Genomic DNA, 16117 nt, shown 5'->3' on the forward strand with positions numbered 1-16117 from the left:
TTTTTGTGAGGAGTAAATCTTGTTACATCCAGTTTGATTTTAAATTCTTGGCTAAGAAGAGATCCATTCCTTGTTCAGTGCAAATGCTGAGATTCTGAAAGAGTGAAAGATCCTCCACAGTGTTCACCACAGTGTTGGTATGGGTACAGGGTTTTTGCTTAATCAAAAAAAGCTGTGCTTTTGAAATTCTGTTGCTTTTAAGTTCAGTTAAATATGTATTACCTGTGTAAGGAATACAAATCTCCTATGATTATGTGATATGCATGGATAGGAAAGGACCTCTGGAGATCATCTAATCCAGCTCCTCTGTGTGTTCTGTAACAGACTCTGTTTACTAAGCTGTTGGGGCAAACGAACACAGCTTTTTAGTAGTTTTAAGTAGTTTTAAGTTAGAAATAACTTGATGGATCTATTAGTATTTTACTTTGGAAATGTTTTAGACACGTGATTTAGTACATTCCATATTCTGTTGTCTTATCTTGAACTGATGACACAGAAATAATGCTTATTCAAGCTTCACACAGAGGATTATGATCAGTAGTAAAGGAAAATCCCAAAATAAAACAGGGTATATATTTAAGTTACATTATTAACTGGGATGTATTAGCAGTAAAGTGGGTTGTGCATGTGGAATTTTCAAGTACCTGTTCAATTTGTAGCTGCTTTTTTGCTTTAACACAAATGCAGGACAATTTGGGGATGTTGGCTGTTACGACAAGCACTGAGATAACTGTGACAACTGAAATTCACGGAAAATTCTTCCTCAATTTCTAGAGCAATGTTAATGCAAATTAAAGAACTGTACTGAAAGTAAGATGGGTCTGCTGTTCCCCCAGAGTTTTTGAGTTTTGCTCCCCACTAGCAGTTGAAAATGCACATTGACATTTTGATAAACTTGTTGCATACAGGTATTTATTTGAATAATCTAATCTTCCTAAGATTTTGTGCTTTGTGCTCCTTTGCAAAAATGGATTTAAATTGTGGACTGCTAGGAATTAATGGGTCAATGAAAACTAGTAGATAGTTTAATCTGCCTTATTTCACATGTACAGCAGACATGTAATGAGAGAAAATGATACATCCAAAAAACATGCAACCTTGAAGGTTTTCTGGGAAGCAGGAAATGGCTGTTCTTTAGAATTATACTTCTGCTGTATGACTGGATGTTAATGCTTTTATATTAGCTGTTCCCTTTGTGTCATGATGTGTGACTTGAATTTTCATGACATCTGGCATTTGAGTTGGGCTTGTGCCAGAACATTCTACAGATCTGAATAGAAGTAGTCATTCTTTACATCAGCAGCTAGTTGTTTGTGTTGTTGTGCGATAATCACAAATAAATGCTTGCCTTCAACTTAGGAACCAAGCTGAATTTCCAACTGTAACTAAAGGCTATTTAGGGGTGAACAGAAGGAGCAACTATTCCTGCTATGCAAGCTAACAGAAGCCGAAAGCAAGAGTTAGTATGGATGTCTATGAAAAACATGAGTTGTGTTTTCTGAATCCTTAATTTTTTTTACTGTAATTCTGAAAAAGGTTTAATAGAGTTTTAATTGAATTCAGGGCGTCTCAGTAGTAGTTAATTTTCTGTTTGTAGTGAAAAATGCATTTATGTAATGGTTTAAGGAATGTAACATGAAGATGTGATAAAGTCCCCTGTATTTTCATAATATTTGTGATTTAACTTGACATCCTACTAACATCAGATTGTTGTGAACCTAGTTATTCACTTAAAATTTTCAGAGTTGAGTGCATCTGATTAGACTCAGCCTTCCTTCGTTTGCCCTCTCAAACTTGTTTCACTCTCAAGTATTTCATCCACACCCTTAGTCATTGTCCATTGTGCGGTGCTCATCTTAAAGCAGATCAGAACCTAAGGGATAAAATTCTTTCAGCAGGAGTAACTTCTGGCAAATTATGTACATATAGCTCTAAAGGACATCTACTTAAAATTATTTTCTTTACTTAAGGTGAATTAGCTTGTCTTGTGTTCAGTGTTACTAGTTACTGTAACACGTAGTCATTAAGCATCTTCAGGGAAAGAGCAATAGATACTAGAAAGCATATGCTGAAAATGAATTTTCTTTCCCATAAGTAAAACCCAGCTGGAGTTGCAAGCCCCAGCACTTTGTGACTCAAAGGTGTTATTTCACAGATTGCAATTTTAAGCTATAGTTGCAGAAGATGCATTTTTTGAAACAGCCAATGTTCAGAAATTCAATCTGAAGAAGGGTTAGTATAGAAGGTACCTCTAATTCTTCATTTTAGTCTTATAATCAGGACAGTTTCCTTCTGAGGAATTAGACAGATAGTGATAGTTTACTCACCTTCGTTAATTAAAGCCAGTGGCGGTACTCTGAAGGGACTCTTTGTAGGAGAAGTAGCCGGATCAGGTGGAGGCCTTACATCCCTGTCTCTGGGGTACCCTGGGTCTCTCTGTATCTCATTGCCTCCCAGGAGAACAGGAGTGTATGGCTGACTGTTGGGAATGTGCTGCGGCACTACTTGGACGAGCGGCGGGGACCCATGGGTGTCCTGCCGTGAGAAGATTCTCAAGCACTGCTCTTCCAACAGGGAGATGATCACAGACTGGTTATTTACAAGGTCAGTCAGTGCTGCATATTTTACTTCAAGCTCCTTGTATTTTGTTGCCATCTTCAACATTTCTGTTGTTACGTTGAGGACTTTATTTTCCAGTTGGGAAAGTTCAAGTGAGTTATCGCGCTTTCGGATTATCTCATGCAAGAGTTGCATATAGAGTTGAGTGACCCGAGAGTTCATGTTACGGCTTTCTTTCCTCAGCAGCTTTACTTCATTCACAATGTTTCCATCCACGTCTACCACCAACTGCAAGATGTCAATCTCACGTTTTTGCTTGGACAGCACATCCTTCAAGTTCTCTATGTCCATTCTTGTGACTTCGTCTTTTCTGTTACCAGTACCTGGTTCGTTATTCACACAGATTGGCCCTGTGATTTTTTGTTCTGGGACCAAGAAGGTGTAACCACATTTCTTCCCTTCCTCTCCACCATCTGTGGAACGAGGATACCTCCGCTGGGATGTTTTATTGAGGGTCGACGGTTCTGTACAGCGCCCGATAGAAAACAGTAGGAACAACAGCATACCCAAAGTCCATTTCAGTATCTTCATTTTGAAGGAAGTGTGATGACTTAGAAGAGACTGTTGAACAGATAGAACATAATTAATTAGAGCCATAACTAAGGCTCTAATGCTTAAACTAATTAAACTGATGGGTTTCGTCATGCCTGTGCGCCTGTAGACAAGTGCTTGGAGTCTTTTGGTTGCAGTTAGATTCTGTTAGGTTAGTTTCAAAGCATATAGTTGCCTACTCACGTTAAGTAAAGCACAAACTTATCGTACCAAGTTGCCTGCAGTATATTTTTGTGGAAGGGAAGTTGGGAGGTAGTGGCTTTAATTTTTCCAAAACTAGTTTAAAAGACTTCAATTTGGATTACACAAACCTTTCTGTCACTTTCTTAGGTTTATATTAGTATCTAATTAGTATCTATAGATACCTCCTGCTAAATAGTATATGCATACGTATCCATTCATATGCCCATGCATTTTTCAAGTTTGTGTACACATAGACATGGTAGACTTGAAAAATACATCTATGCATCCACTTTGGGCAACAGTGTTAGGTAGGATATGAGTCAAACTCATATCCTGAGTTGTCGCAATGTTGATGAGAATTGCATATTTAATTAACTTCAAATTTGTGAAGAAAGCCTATCATGTGATGTGATCTGAACTTGTGTATCCCTGCTTAACTGACTTTACTGTTAACTCAGTACTGTCACATATATCTTTGAGGATGTATTTATCCCAGTAATATTAAAGTGTCAGGTATTTTGTCAATTTAAATACCATACTGAATTGTGTCATTCACATATTAAGAAAATAATCTGTTTTTTTTTTAACTCTATGTAAATAACTACAGTGCTGTGATGAAAATACGAGAATACTTGTAGAAATACGTGTTTTGTTTACTTTGTTTTTAAATATTTGAGATAATCAACAAAGGTAGCACAAAAGTCAGGAGAAAACCTCATTTCTCATGTTCAATTTGTCTTGTCAAGCAGATTGCTTTTCTCTCTCATCTCAGCTGCTGACCTGGCTTTCATTTGCAGTCTACTGTGAGCAGCTGTACAAGGGCTTGTGCAGTGGCCTTTGCATGGTTACAGACAGGAGTCAAGTAAACCCAGAGAAAGTTAGTAATTTTCATGCGGTTCCTGCCAAACTCAAATGTAAGTGCATTTGGCAATCCTGCAGCAGTTTCCCTGAAGGAAAAGCAGGCTACTACTGCTTCCTTTACCTTTAGCTTTACAAGTGATGACTTTTTATACCAGGTCACTTCTCCCTGTTCTCTTACTGACTTTAATATTATTGCTGCACACTCCATCTTTTCAACTTCATAGTAAACGCATGAAGTTTTTATTTTTTGATTTAACTGTGAGCAGTGAATGCAAACTTCAGAATGTGCTCTGTGCAATCGGGAATTTCATCTAGGATCCTCAATCAAATGGTCCACAGTTGCATTACAAGTTCTTCTCTGAGGGGGAAGAAAGTATTTCCCTGTAATACATTGTGGAGTAAGAAATGAGAGAACACTTACAATCTTGAGAATTTGATAATTAGAGAGTTTATAATTAGATTTTTTCTATATATTTCACTCTTATTTTGATTATGAACTACTGGTAAATATATATGTATATATTTCAGAAACAGAACTCAGTTTGAAGTTTTGTTAGTGTGTCTGTGCTGAAGGAATACATTCTATTAAAAACATATAGGGGAAAATACAGTTTTTCTCTGGGACTAATTGTGTATTTTCCTTTGTCAAATTCAGGCTTCAGTAATCACTCAAGCGGTGCTCGGAGTTTGAAGTTCATTAGTTTAAATTTTCACATGAATCAGGGTGATGACATGGGAAACAAAACTGTGTGTGGTGTTGAACTTGAGAAGGATGAGCTAAATTAATAGTCTGAAGTTGGAAACCTCTGTTGTGTCTCCTAAATTGTTTTTCAGTATTTTCAGTTGAAGGAAAAAAGTGACTTCATGGTGCACTGTATGAAACTGTAATTAAATTTCAGTATTTTACTATTTCTTTTTCTTTTTTTCACAGCATGTAGCAGCTACTTCATAGCCCAACAAGGTGAAGAACATCTTAGTCCCTGGCAGTTGTTTTAAGACCTGTACAGTTACATAAGTAATCAGTGGCTGGGGGAGGAAAAGCAATAGTTTTTCCCCTGAAGCACATTAAAACTAAAATGAATATTTGAAAAAATAAAACATTTCGCAGTGCAAACCCCTATTTGACCAAGTAGTCTGTAGCAGCTTGTTTTCTACTATCTTTTAAGCATTATGTTCATTCTGAACATTTATGCTTGTGTGCTTAATAAATTTTGAAGTTCTTTGTCAACATGTGTGCTATCAGACTATAAAATGAATGAAATGGTCTATGTAGCATAACCAAATGAAACAGCTGCCCAGCATTAAGCCCTAGAACTTTTAAATAATTGAAACATCTTGTATGAAACATCTTGTATTAAACTCACTCATTCTCATTGCATAGATAAGTTTCTTCTGAGAATCTGGTAGGTAACATGTACTTCCCCAGAAAACTTGATGGTGGAAAAAATTAAACATTTTGAGATGTTGTTTGGGGTGCTGGAGCAACTTAATGCTGAACTTGTCATGCAAGAGCTGGTTCTGTGTAACATATTTACCTGCAGCTTTAATCATCTTAGAAGGAAATGAAAGCACTGTTTCAAAAATTTCCTGATGTTCTGGGCAAGCAGCTTAAAAAAAAAAAGAAGTACAAACTGCTTATCCAAAATATCCCAGAACGATAGCCTAATATGTAAGACTTTAAAATGACTAATATTAGAGATGGGAAATGGTTTTGGGAGTACTTTGTTTTAACTATCTGCGCTGCAAACCTTGTTCTTTATTGAGCTGCTACGAGTGTAATGTTCAGCAGGATGTAGAATTTGGAGCAGAAATTAGGAAATCTGTTCTTTCAGAGCTGATGAAAACCACCTCTCCCTGGGCAGCATAGGTTGTGATGACTGACTGTAATGGAAATGCTGCAGGTAAACGTGAATATAGGCTTCCCTTTGTATGGAAAGCATGGTGTCAGCATCTATCTTTACCCAGAATATTTATCAAAAGGATTTGGTCGGATGATAAACACTAACCAGGGCCTTTTATATAAGCCTCCATTTATAAACACGTACAACAGGAAGAGAAACAGCCAGCTGAGTTTTTTGTCTGTTTTTGAGCAAGTAAATGATACGGTGAGAGTAATGTTCCTATGAGAATGATTAATGTGAATCTGAAAGCTTTATTGTTGATGTTTCTCATGCACGTGCGTTTTCTCTGAAGCATCCTCTAAGCAGTTGCAATTATTAACTATATTCCCCTACCCCCATGCATATAAGCACAGTGGTTTTAGCTCAAATCTGTGTCCATAGCATTAGAAGTTATACTGCTGTGGTGAAAACAGTGCAGGGAGAAAAAGTTCACAGGGATGCATCTGTGTACATCTGTAAATTACTTTCCCCTGTATAAACAAGTGCTTTTCCAGTAAGTGTTCGGTGGAATAACAGGATTGCTTTCAATTGTCTTGACTGGAGTCCAGAAATAATAAGTTGTTGGGTTTTGTTTGTCAGACAGATGATGAATTGACTGGCAGAATTCTACTTCTGAGCTTAACAGGAGTCTGATTCCTTTTAGGAAAGGCAATAAAAATATTCAGGTATTTTTTTGAAGTACTCACTATAAATCTATCACTTCGAGAAATGATAGGTTCTTAGGAATTCCCTGCAGGAGAGATTTGTAGGCCATGTCATACTAGATATTCTGAAAACCAGCAACAAATGTGTGTTTTACTGCAACTTAATGAGGATTCGTTTACATTTGTTTGCACCCATCGTGTTTTGATGGAGCATCTTAACAAGCAGCCCCAGTAGACTGGTGCATTCTGTTGTGTTATTTGGAGGCCTCCAGAAGTCTAAAGCTGTCAGGCATCTAGCAGTGTTTGCTCTGGGAAGTTCTCCTTCATTCATCGCTGTGTAAATTTCAAGGACCAGACTAATAGGACGTGTTATGAGCAACCAATTAAGGCCAGTAAAACAATAATTAAAACCTGATAATAGCCTGCAGTTATTGGCAGAAGTTTACACGGCATGTTTTTCCATCACATTTCAAATCATTCTTGTGGCAACACCGTAATATTAATAGCCCATTATTTGTTTAAAATAAGCTTTTCAAAACTTGAACTCCAAAGCTGGAAGACAGCAAAGGACCAGGAGCTAAAACCTAACATGTAACCGTTTTACTGCTATAAAATTATTGACTCAGCTGTTTTCATTTGGGAAAGATTTAGGAATTGTTCTAAGGAGTGTAAATCAAAAGCTTGGGGAGTAATGAATGGATGTCCAAAGCATGTAATGTAGGCTTCGGATGGGTTTTTGTTGTTGCTGTTGTTCCTTTTAGCATGTAGGAAGCACAAAAGGATAGTTTAAAAAAAAAAAAAAAAGGCTCAAGAACTTGGAAAGGCTCCATCTTTCTGTTTGTCAAGGTTGCCTCAGACTTCTTCATTCCATAGCTACTAAATTTTAATTAAGTTTACTGCTGTAACTCTCTTCTTTCAGAGTTCACCCTTCGCCCTCTTGCCGTGCCGGACGTTTCTGAGGGCTTGTTAATGCGAATGCGTAACTTAAATTCTTTTCTATTGTTCTGGATTATTTGTCATATTCTCATTTCAAAGTCAGCATAAAGGAAGGCAAAAGTAGCAACTTGTTTTAACAACTTCTTTGTTTATTTCTCCCTGTACTTTTGTTTCTGTTTGTAAAGCAGCGTTCTTGTTTTAATCACTGCTTTGTAACTTCATCTTTTCCCCCTCCCATCCCCTCAAGAACTGTAACAAACCTCTCTGTTTTCCAAGGCAAACTGTTGCCTTGTCAGTTGCGTTTCATTTTTATGAAACTGTTTGAAAACAAGCTGCTGCTACATTACAATACAATGAATTTTCTTTTCCCTCTTTACACACTCTGTAGAAGGAAGAGCCTATTGCCCATTACAGCGATTCCTTTGGATTTTCAGCTCCACGATTGCGGTGCTGCAAACTTAATTTTGTTCAGAACCAGTGAATGACTCTGGTTTCTTGACCGGTCGTGCAAGTCGTGCTGCTTCCACTACTGAGAAGCAGCAGAAATAAAGCTATAGTTGGAAAGGCACACAATGATTGTACTTAGAGATGTGCATTGGTTTACTTGGGATTTCTTACAGTAGTTTTATTGAGGTATCCATTTTCTAGTAATGCTAGGTCTGAGCTGTAACACTGGGCGAAATCCAGCTCCCTGAGGTCGATAGCAATTTTGGCTTTTGCTTTCTGCTGGGATCTGATTTTCACATGAATACGTTCACAATATCCAATTGTATGCATAACAAAGAATCTGGTAGTACTGATTTCTCAGTAACTTTCAATAACATAAAACTCACAGGAGATTTACAGCGGAGCAACTGAAACTTGTTCATCCTTGCAACTGGAATGAGTTAGTCCCTGCTCTTAGGCAGAGTGCTTTTTAATTCCTTCCAAGTTTCTACCAAACGCCACGAAAATGAAGTCTATATTTTACTTGTCAAACTGCTCTCAGGCTGAGAGAGATTCATTTGTTCATAATTGCCTGTGGATGATAGATGCATGCAGAATTTGCATATAGCTCAAAATTAGACTTGCAAGAATAACGGGAGAACTTACCAAGAGGAAAGAATGTTGCAGCTGGTTTGCTTCTGTCGTAGGTGGACGATCCGGAGGCCAAGTTGCCTTTTCTTTCTGTGTTTTCTGATGTTGTGGACTGCTAAGCTGCAGTTGGAGTTGAAAACTGCTTTTGTCTTTCTCTGTTAGATCCAGGCTGCGCTGGGGAGTTGGGTTTCTCCATGCGGTGACCAAACTACTTAAATCATTTAAATATAATGGAAGAAAAAGTTCCAGTATGTTTTATTCCGGAGGGAGGGAAAAAAAGCAATGTGGTTTTTTTGTTTTTTGTTTTGCTTTGTTTTGTTTTTTTGAAGCTGCGGTGTTGTACTCTCGCAAGCAGAAGTGCACTAACCAGCTACAGCTGACCCAGATTCCATATACATCACATTTGGACAGTTTTTTTTAAACAAACACACCAGCCTCAGCCGTTCAGCCCACCTATGATGTCACCGCCAACACGGAGAGCAGCAGAAACTCCTCCTTCGGATTTCCTATCCATACCCTCCAGAAAAGCGGGGGCAGGGAGGCCGAGGAGTCAGGAACAAGGAAAGATTGTTTGCCAGCTGAGGGGAGGGTACCATATGGCAACAGACTGTGCAAGAGTTCAGCAGGCAATTACAAATCAAACATTTTTACTACGCTGCCTAAAGATGCCTTTCAAGTTGTTACAGTGCTGGGCTTCATTTAGAAGAAAGATTCTTTCAGGCTGATAAAACTCCATTTGTGTTGCTGGGAATAAAAGGGGCAGCCTGGCTGGATACAACAGGGAAAAATGAACCATTTATAGTCGAGAAGAATGTTAATAGAATGTCGCGTTCAATTCTTGACATTCCCTTAATAAGAAACAGTTCCAGTTGGTAAATGCGTGAAGTCTCTGATGCATGTGGGAGATGTTAGAGCTGGCTGTGATGGTTTGGGGTCGATATCAGTGTTTGATAACATCTGATCAGGGTTAGAAGTAGAAAAATAGAACGCAGCCAGCGAGGAATGCAGGATGCAGCTCTGTGGCATAAGGCAGCAGTTCAGTGCATTGGTTTCACTGTCATCGGTTTCTTCACAGAAGACAAACCAGTTACACTGGAAAAAATGACCTTCGTACAATTTTAGGATTGTTTTAGACTTTGTAAAAATGCGCCAAATAATTTTAGAGAGCAGCTCTCTACAGGAAAGCTCTTGATGGAGATAAAAGAAAAATCCATGCTGAGTTGCTCAAGTCGTTCAGAAAGAGAATTGTGCAACTGGCTTCTAAGCTCGTGCGGGATACTGCAGGTGCTTCTTCACAGGGGATTTCTTTAATTATAATTAGTAGGCATGATTGATTTTTATTTTTTCTACAAAAGATTGAGTAGGTATGGGCTTCTTAAGGGCTGTTGGACGTTGTTTAACAAAGCTGAGCTCAGGGGTAGTTCATGCAGTCAGGGTAACATTGCAATGTGAATGTGAATATCTGGTCTTTCAGATTATTCTTTCTTTCTTTTTTAATAAGCTGATTTTAGCAGAATGGAAAACAGCGAATTTTAGTATTAGATCAGGTCATGTGTAATACCTTTTAATTCACTTTTTTATATGTCACCTTTCGACCACAGGTATTTTAATTTGTTTCTGTGTGTGTGCGCACACGCGCATGTATGTGTTGATTTTGGAGCGATGCCCAGAGTTTCCCAGCTCACATTTGAGGGCTGTACTGGTTGGGTGCTATACAAACACGACTGCTGTTCTGGTGAGATTGCATTAACAGCCTTCCACCTGTAAAGCCACGCTTTTTGTTATGATTCTGGTTATACAAGTCTGAGCGTGAAGCAAAATATACTTTTAAAAATTCCCTATGACTGAAACAAGTTTCTCCAATAATGTTTTCAAGTTTAGATATGTTCATGTAGGATTTCTGTATTGTGAAAGATGTAGAAGCGCGGTTGCTTTTTAATGGCAGGATTAGTTGGTCAGGGTGTTTCATTTAATTGGGCTGAGAAAGGTTAGGCTTTAGGTGAAATTCTAGAGATGGAGAATGAAAATAAGCAAAATGAGCAGTGTATCAGTAACATGAACTTATAAGGAGGAGGACTCGCCCCTTGTGCATAATCAAAGGATGAAAGAATGGTGAAATTACTGTGCTGGTGAGGAAGAAAAAAGGCATAAGACTTGGAGACCTAAAAATAAGGTTGGGTCTTAGCAGTTACGGTGAATATAAACTGCACAATTCATACTGTGTTTCAATGCATGCACTTCTTGCCTAGTTAACTTTTCCCGTGTTACAGGTTGAGTTTGAGTTTTCATTCCGGTTGAGGAGTTGTAGATGAGATGTTTTTTCCTTCTGTTCTTTTTTTTTGTAGAGGAATTTTGGAGGAATTAAGTAGTAGACTGCCTAAAAACCTTAGTCAACTTAATCAGGTATTTTAGCATTATGTGATTACTTCATATTTGTCAAGGGGAATTCCTTGCTGGTAGTGTGGCAGAAGAATAGGTTCATGAGTAGCTGTGTGTAATTACTTCTCAGATAGCTCTTGTAATTACTTCTAAATTTAGAAAGATGCTGTCAGTGTTCAAGGCAGTCAGCTAGTGCATGCCAGGCACAATGCAGGAGAAAAAAGGATCCTTTCTGTCCTGCTGAGACTTTCTGTGCCAGAAAACCACGTGCCTGTACCCATGGCATCTACAAATACAGCTGAGATGGGGGTAACCAAAACTAAGGAGTAAGTCATGGAGCGGAGCTTAGATTCAATCCCAGACAGAGGAGGTACGGTGATGTGTCTTCTTGGAAGTCCAGGCATTCTTACTGTTTTACTTTGAGCTCTGAAGGCTCTCGTAGATCTTGCCGAAGATCTCAGGCATATGTAAAATAACCTACTGAAGTAATTTGTCAATGAAAGCAAGAAATTCTTTAAAATATTATTTGCAACTTTTTCTGGTAAATGTGAGACACTAAAGAAACCTTCCATTCTAATCTTGCTCAGGTATTTATCTGTCAGACTTGACGTACATTGATTCTGCATACCCATCGACGGGGAGCATTCTGGAAAGTGAGCAAAGGACAAACTTAATGAACAACATCCTACGAATTATCTCAGACTTACAACAGTCCTGTGAATATGGTAAGCTAGCATGTGAATATTGCCGTGTTAAAGAGCAACCTCAAAAGCTTTGATATTTCTCTTCTGTAATACTATGCAAGCAAGGCGCAACCCTTTCGTATGCCACCATCTTTCTGCCTTGCCTCTCAGTTCAAAAGTGTAAAAGTTTATTTTGATATTGTTAGTTATGATAGAGCATCAGCATGGGATGAAAGAGTAAAGTTCCCTTTTCCTTAAATCACACACATGTTTGCAATACATACATTCTAGAGAGTACATTGCATTTAATAGTAGTTTTGCTGGTACGTACATTATAACTTACATCTCTGTGTTCCGTAACTTTATGATGATTTCTAAAAATACTAAGATTGCTTTTGGAGTATTTCTTCTACTGGAGAAAATAAAAATATGTACAGCTTGTCCTTTTGGACATTTACAGTGCTGTTCGTGCATCAGATAAAATATTGTTTCTTCAAAGGTGGTCTCCCTCACAGTCCCTCTCTACAATTTCTGGTGAAGTTGTAAAGCTGCATTTGGGATGGTGGAATGTGATATTAGCAGAGGATTGTGGCTCCACTGAAAGCTCAATATAATGAGAATGTGGTCTGTGAAGGAGCCCTCAGATAGAGTCCTACAGGTTTGAAACTTCAGTTTGGCCAGGGGTTCTGTCCCACATCTCACTTCCACATAATCTGATAAGCAGAGCAGCTCAAAGTGCTCTACAGGGAAACATACTTGGTTTATGTAAATGGAGAATGTAAACTCAGTGCATGAGAATTTGAAGGACTACAAAATTCAGCAGCAATAGAAACTGTAGTTTGTACCTCTGTCTCACATTAAAAGGGAAGTGATCTGATTCTGTTTAAATACTTTCTGGAAAAGAACTTTGCTTATTGAACGGTACGGTGATAATGAATGTCATCTGTTCTCCAGATATTCCTCTGTTGCCTCACGTCCAGAAATATCTAAACTCGGTTCAGTACATAGAAGAACTACAAAAGTTTGTAGAAGATGACAATTATAAGTAAGTATGAAATGCTGTAATTGACTGTAATTCATGACAAAAGAACTTTAGAACATAAAGCCTGTCACTTCTAAAATTCTGCTTACAGCAGGCAATTGCTTCCAGAGCATCTGTTGCAAGTTGTGAGGTTACAGCAGGGTCCTCTGGTAAGATAGGATAACAGCATGCTGGATGGCATGGTTTCTTCCTTTTCTGTCTGACTGTAATTATCTGCAGTCCTCTGAGTGTTTGTTAATGAAGAGCCCATCCTAGTGGCTCACACCTAACTCTCCGTCATGGGGGTCATCTTACTGGCTGAGTAGAATGCCGATATACTTTGTTCTGATGAAAAATGACACACTAATCTATGCATCCTGGTCCTAAGTTCTTACTGAAGGCTTTCACTTTTGTAAATTCCCATTTTTTATTTTTATCCTTGGGTTAGGTTACACAGTGCGAAATGTAAACACTTGATTTTTGAGAATTGAGACATTGTGCATCTGACTGCCCCTCCCAAAAAGCATGCCACCTTAGACAGAGGCGTCCAATTTCTTAATGAAAAGATTATTACTATATTAAGTGATTTGGCATCCAGCAAAACTAGGGGTTGGAAATCTCTGGCAAGAAACAGGAACAAGCCCCGAGGATAGGAAGCGACCTGCAGCAGATCTGTTACATATGAAGAAGGTTTCTGTTTGCTACTGGCTGATCTGCTTGAGGAGGTTCCCCACCCATTCCCATCCTGCCTGCCCAGGAAGTTTGTCACCTTAGTTGTGCTGAATCAGTTACTTGTGTAGCTGCATTCTAATGGTGGGAGGGGGCATGCTTGCTAAAGGGACAGATTATCTTTTCTAAAATAACAATTTGTTAAATGGTAAAATGTTTATAGATCTAACGTGGATTTACTGAAAGGCAGTAAATAGGGACCCTTACGTTTATGTCCAAGGATGGTTGGCAGGAGTTTAATCACCTAACTTCCTTTCATGTGTTTAATCCTTTAAGATTTGTGAGTTGTTCTTTGGAGCACACTGTGTGCTTTTTTGTGCAAGTATCCAGCCTTATTTTTTCCACCAAAATATTCTATAGCCTGATTTAGAAAGTGCTTCTTCCTTATCACTGAATAAAGCTTTGCGGTCAAGCACTGCAATTTAAAATAAACCCTCAAGTTGAACTGCAGTGTCTGATTCTTACCGGCAGATTCTTTTCATGAATTCAGATTCTACCTTCCTTCTTCCCTAGGCAGGAATATGTACTGATGGGAATTTTATTGCTGAAGGAGCTACAGCCTCTTCACCCTGTACAACCCAAATTTTGATAGCAGGGAGACTGAGACAATTGCAAGTAGTACAGAAACATGACTTGTTCAGAAAGTCTCAGTAGACTTTTTACACCTGTGGGCTCTGTATGTCTCCAGTCTAAATGTTTTCTGTGTGAGAGGGGTGTATTTTGAAGAGCCATTGTTACTCTAAGTAACTGTTTTACTTCTTATCTCCTAAAGTGTCTGCAAAAGGGCTGAAAACTGAAGAACAGTCATTGTGACTTGAGTCCACGTTTTTTCTTACTGAAGGATTTGATTTAAGAAAATTGAACTTGTAGTCAATCATTGCTAAGCAGTCTGGTGATGGGAGGGAGAGGAACTGTCAAACTTCAAACATAACTCTCCCTAGAAATAAATAGATGCTTTTCCATGCTTACTAATTTCAAAGATTATAGTTCTGCGAATTGTGCAAACGAGATGTTAGATATTTATAGAGTCTGCCTCCTTTACAGTGCTATTGAAAATAGCATTTAAAAGTGCCTGCTGTAGAAAAAGCTTGAATTATCGATGCAAACAAGTTGATAATATATTTCATGAAATGCCAAAGAAGGATTTTGGCTTTCGTAACAGTAAAGACAAGTGAGTTGGCCCACTTCATAGCAAAAACAAAATCTTGAGGGTGTAATGAATATAAATGTTTGCTCCCAGGCAGGGAGCATTGCACAGTTGAAATCATAGAATTGCTCAGGTTGGAAAAGACCTTAAAGGTCATCAGTAAAAGCTGCATCGCTGTGCTCTAGTGTAAGTTTTGCTATTGGTTTAAATCCTCCTTCAACCTGTTATTGCTTGTTCTGGTCTATGAGAGTCAAAGCAATAGGTTCATTTACTACATTATGCCCTGACATGTTGTGTTCTAAGCCTAGAGCCCTGCTGCAGTCATTTTTCCACATGAAACGAAAAGAATGTTTGGATATAACATATGCTAAACATAGCTGCAATATGTATGTTGACATCATATTGTTTCTTGCAATGACAAAACCAAGAAACTTTCCATTGTAAACTTATATATCAGAACTCTTCCTTTTGCACACTTCTATTTCCTGCTAATTTTTAGTTCTCCTTTGGTGCAGACTTTCGTTAAAGATAGAACCAGGTACCAGCACCCCCCACTCTGCTGCTTCCAGAGAAGATTTAGTAGGTAAGTACTGAGTACCTGTGAGAAGACTTCCTGCTGCCACATTGATTATTTTCAAGTTGCGACTGTGTAGCCAGTTTACTTTAGGCTAGTAAAGAAGCATGAAGTCTAAACACTGTATGTTGGTAATGAAAATTCTGAATTGATCTGTAAAGAGAGAGTTTTTTTAAGAAGCTATGTCAGTCAAATATCAGTAGGAGTACGTCATTAAGTTTTGTTATGAGGCATCTCTTGCCAGTTGAGTTTAGAAAGGGTTTTGCAGCTTGTCCACTTTTTTCTTAGAAGTATCCCTGATAATAATTCTAATATTACTTGGAAGTAATGTTGTCTTTGTTCCCAGGTTCTGAAGTTGGAGCGTCGCCACAAAGTGGACGGAAAAATGTTGCAGCTGAAGGAGCCTTGCTGCCACCAACACCCCCTTCACCTCGGAACTTGATTCCACATGGGCATAGGAAGTGTCACAGCCTGGGATACAAGTCAGCATTTTATTTACCCTGAGAATCCTGAGCTTTGTGACATATTATATTTCAATATAAATGCTTTGTTTTAAAATGGTGTGGTTTGTACGCCGTATTTCACTTGGAGACCAGTTCATGCCTAGAGCTCAAATTCAAAACGATACTGCTAGTGTCACAACTGTTAATTAGTTAAACTAGGAAGCCTGTGTGTCTGCTAGAATAATAGCTAGTAAATTAGTAAAAATAGTTTTTTCTAACTGACAGAACTCTCATTTAATGAAATGCCGTTGAGTTGATCTTATTTCAGTTTTAATTTTGAAAAGTAATTCTCATTTCTATTCTTGGAG

The 16117-nt window shown here is 38.3% G+C and overlaps 1 protein-coding gene and 1 pseudogene across 1 annotated transcript in view; one reads left to right on the forward strand and one right to left on the reverse strand.

The window, feature by feature from the left end:
- Positions 1–2304: 2304 nt before the first annotated feature.
- Positions 2305–9182, reverse strand: LOC104912350 (annotated as a pseudogene).
- A 2303-nt stretch (positions 9183–11485) lies between these two features.
- Positions 11486–16117, forward strand: part of RALGPS2 (Ral GEF with PH domain and SH3 binding motif 2) — a 36445-nt gene continuing 31813 nt past the window's right edge. The window contains exons 1-5 of the mRNA XM_010715930.3: positions 11486–11522; positions 11740–11877; positions 12790–12880; positions 15248–15315; positions 15653–15788. Coding sequence (XP_010714232.1) covers positions 11486–11522; positions 11740–11877; positions 12790–12880; positions 15248–15315; positions 15653–15788 — 470 coding nt within the window. The remainder of the gene's footprint in view (positions 11523–11739; positions 11878–12789; positions 12881–15247; positions 15316–15652; positions 15789–16117) is intronic.

This window comes from Meleagris gallopavo, chromosome 10 (genome assembly GCF_000146605.3).
Source record: "Meleagris gallopavo isolate NT-WF06-2002-E0010 breed Aviagen turkey brand Nicholas breeding stock chromosome 10, Turkey_5.1, whole genome shotgun sequence".
NCBI classification, from domain to species: Eukaryota; Metazoa; Chordata; class Aves; order Galliformes; family Phasianidae; genus Meleagris; species Meleagris gallopavo.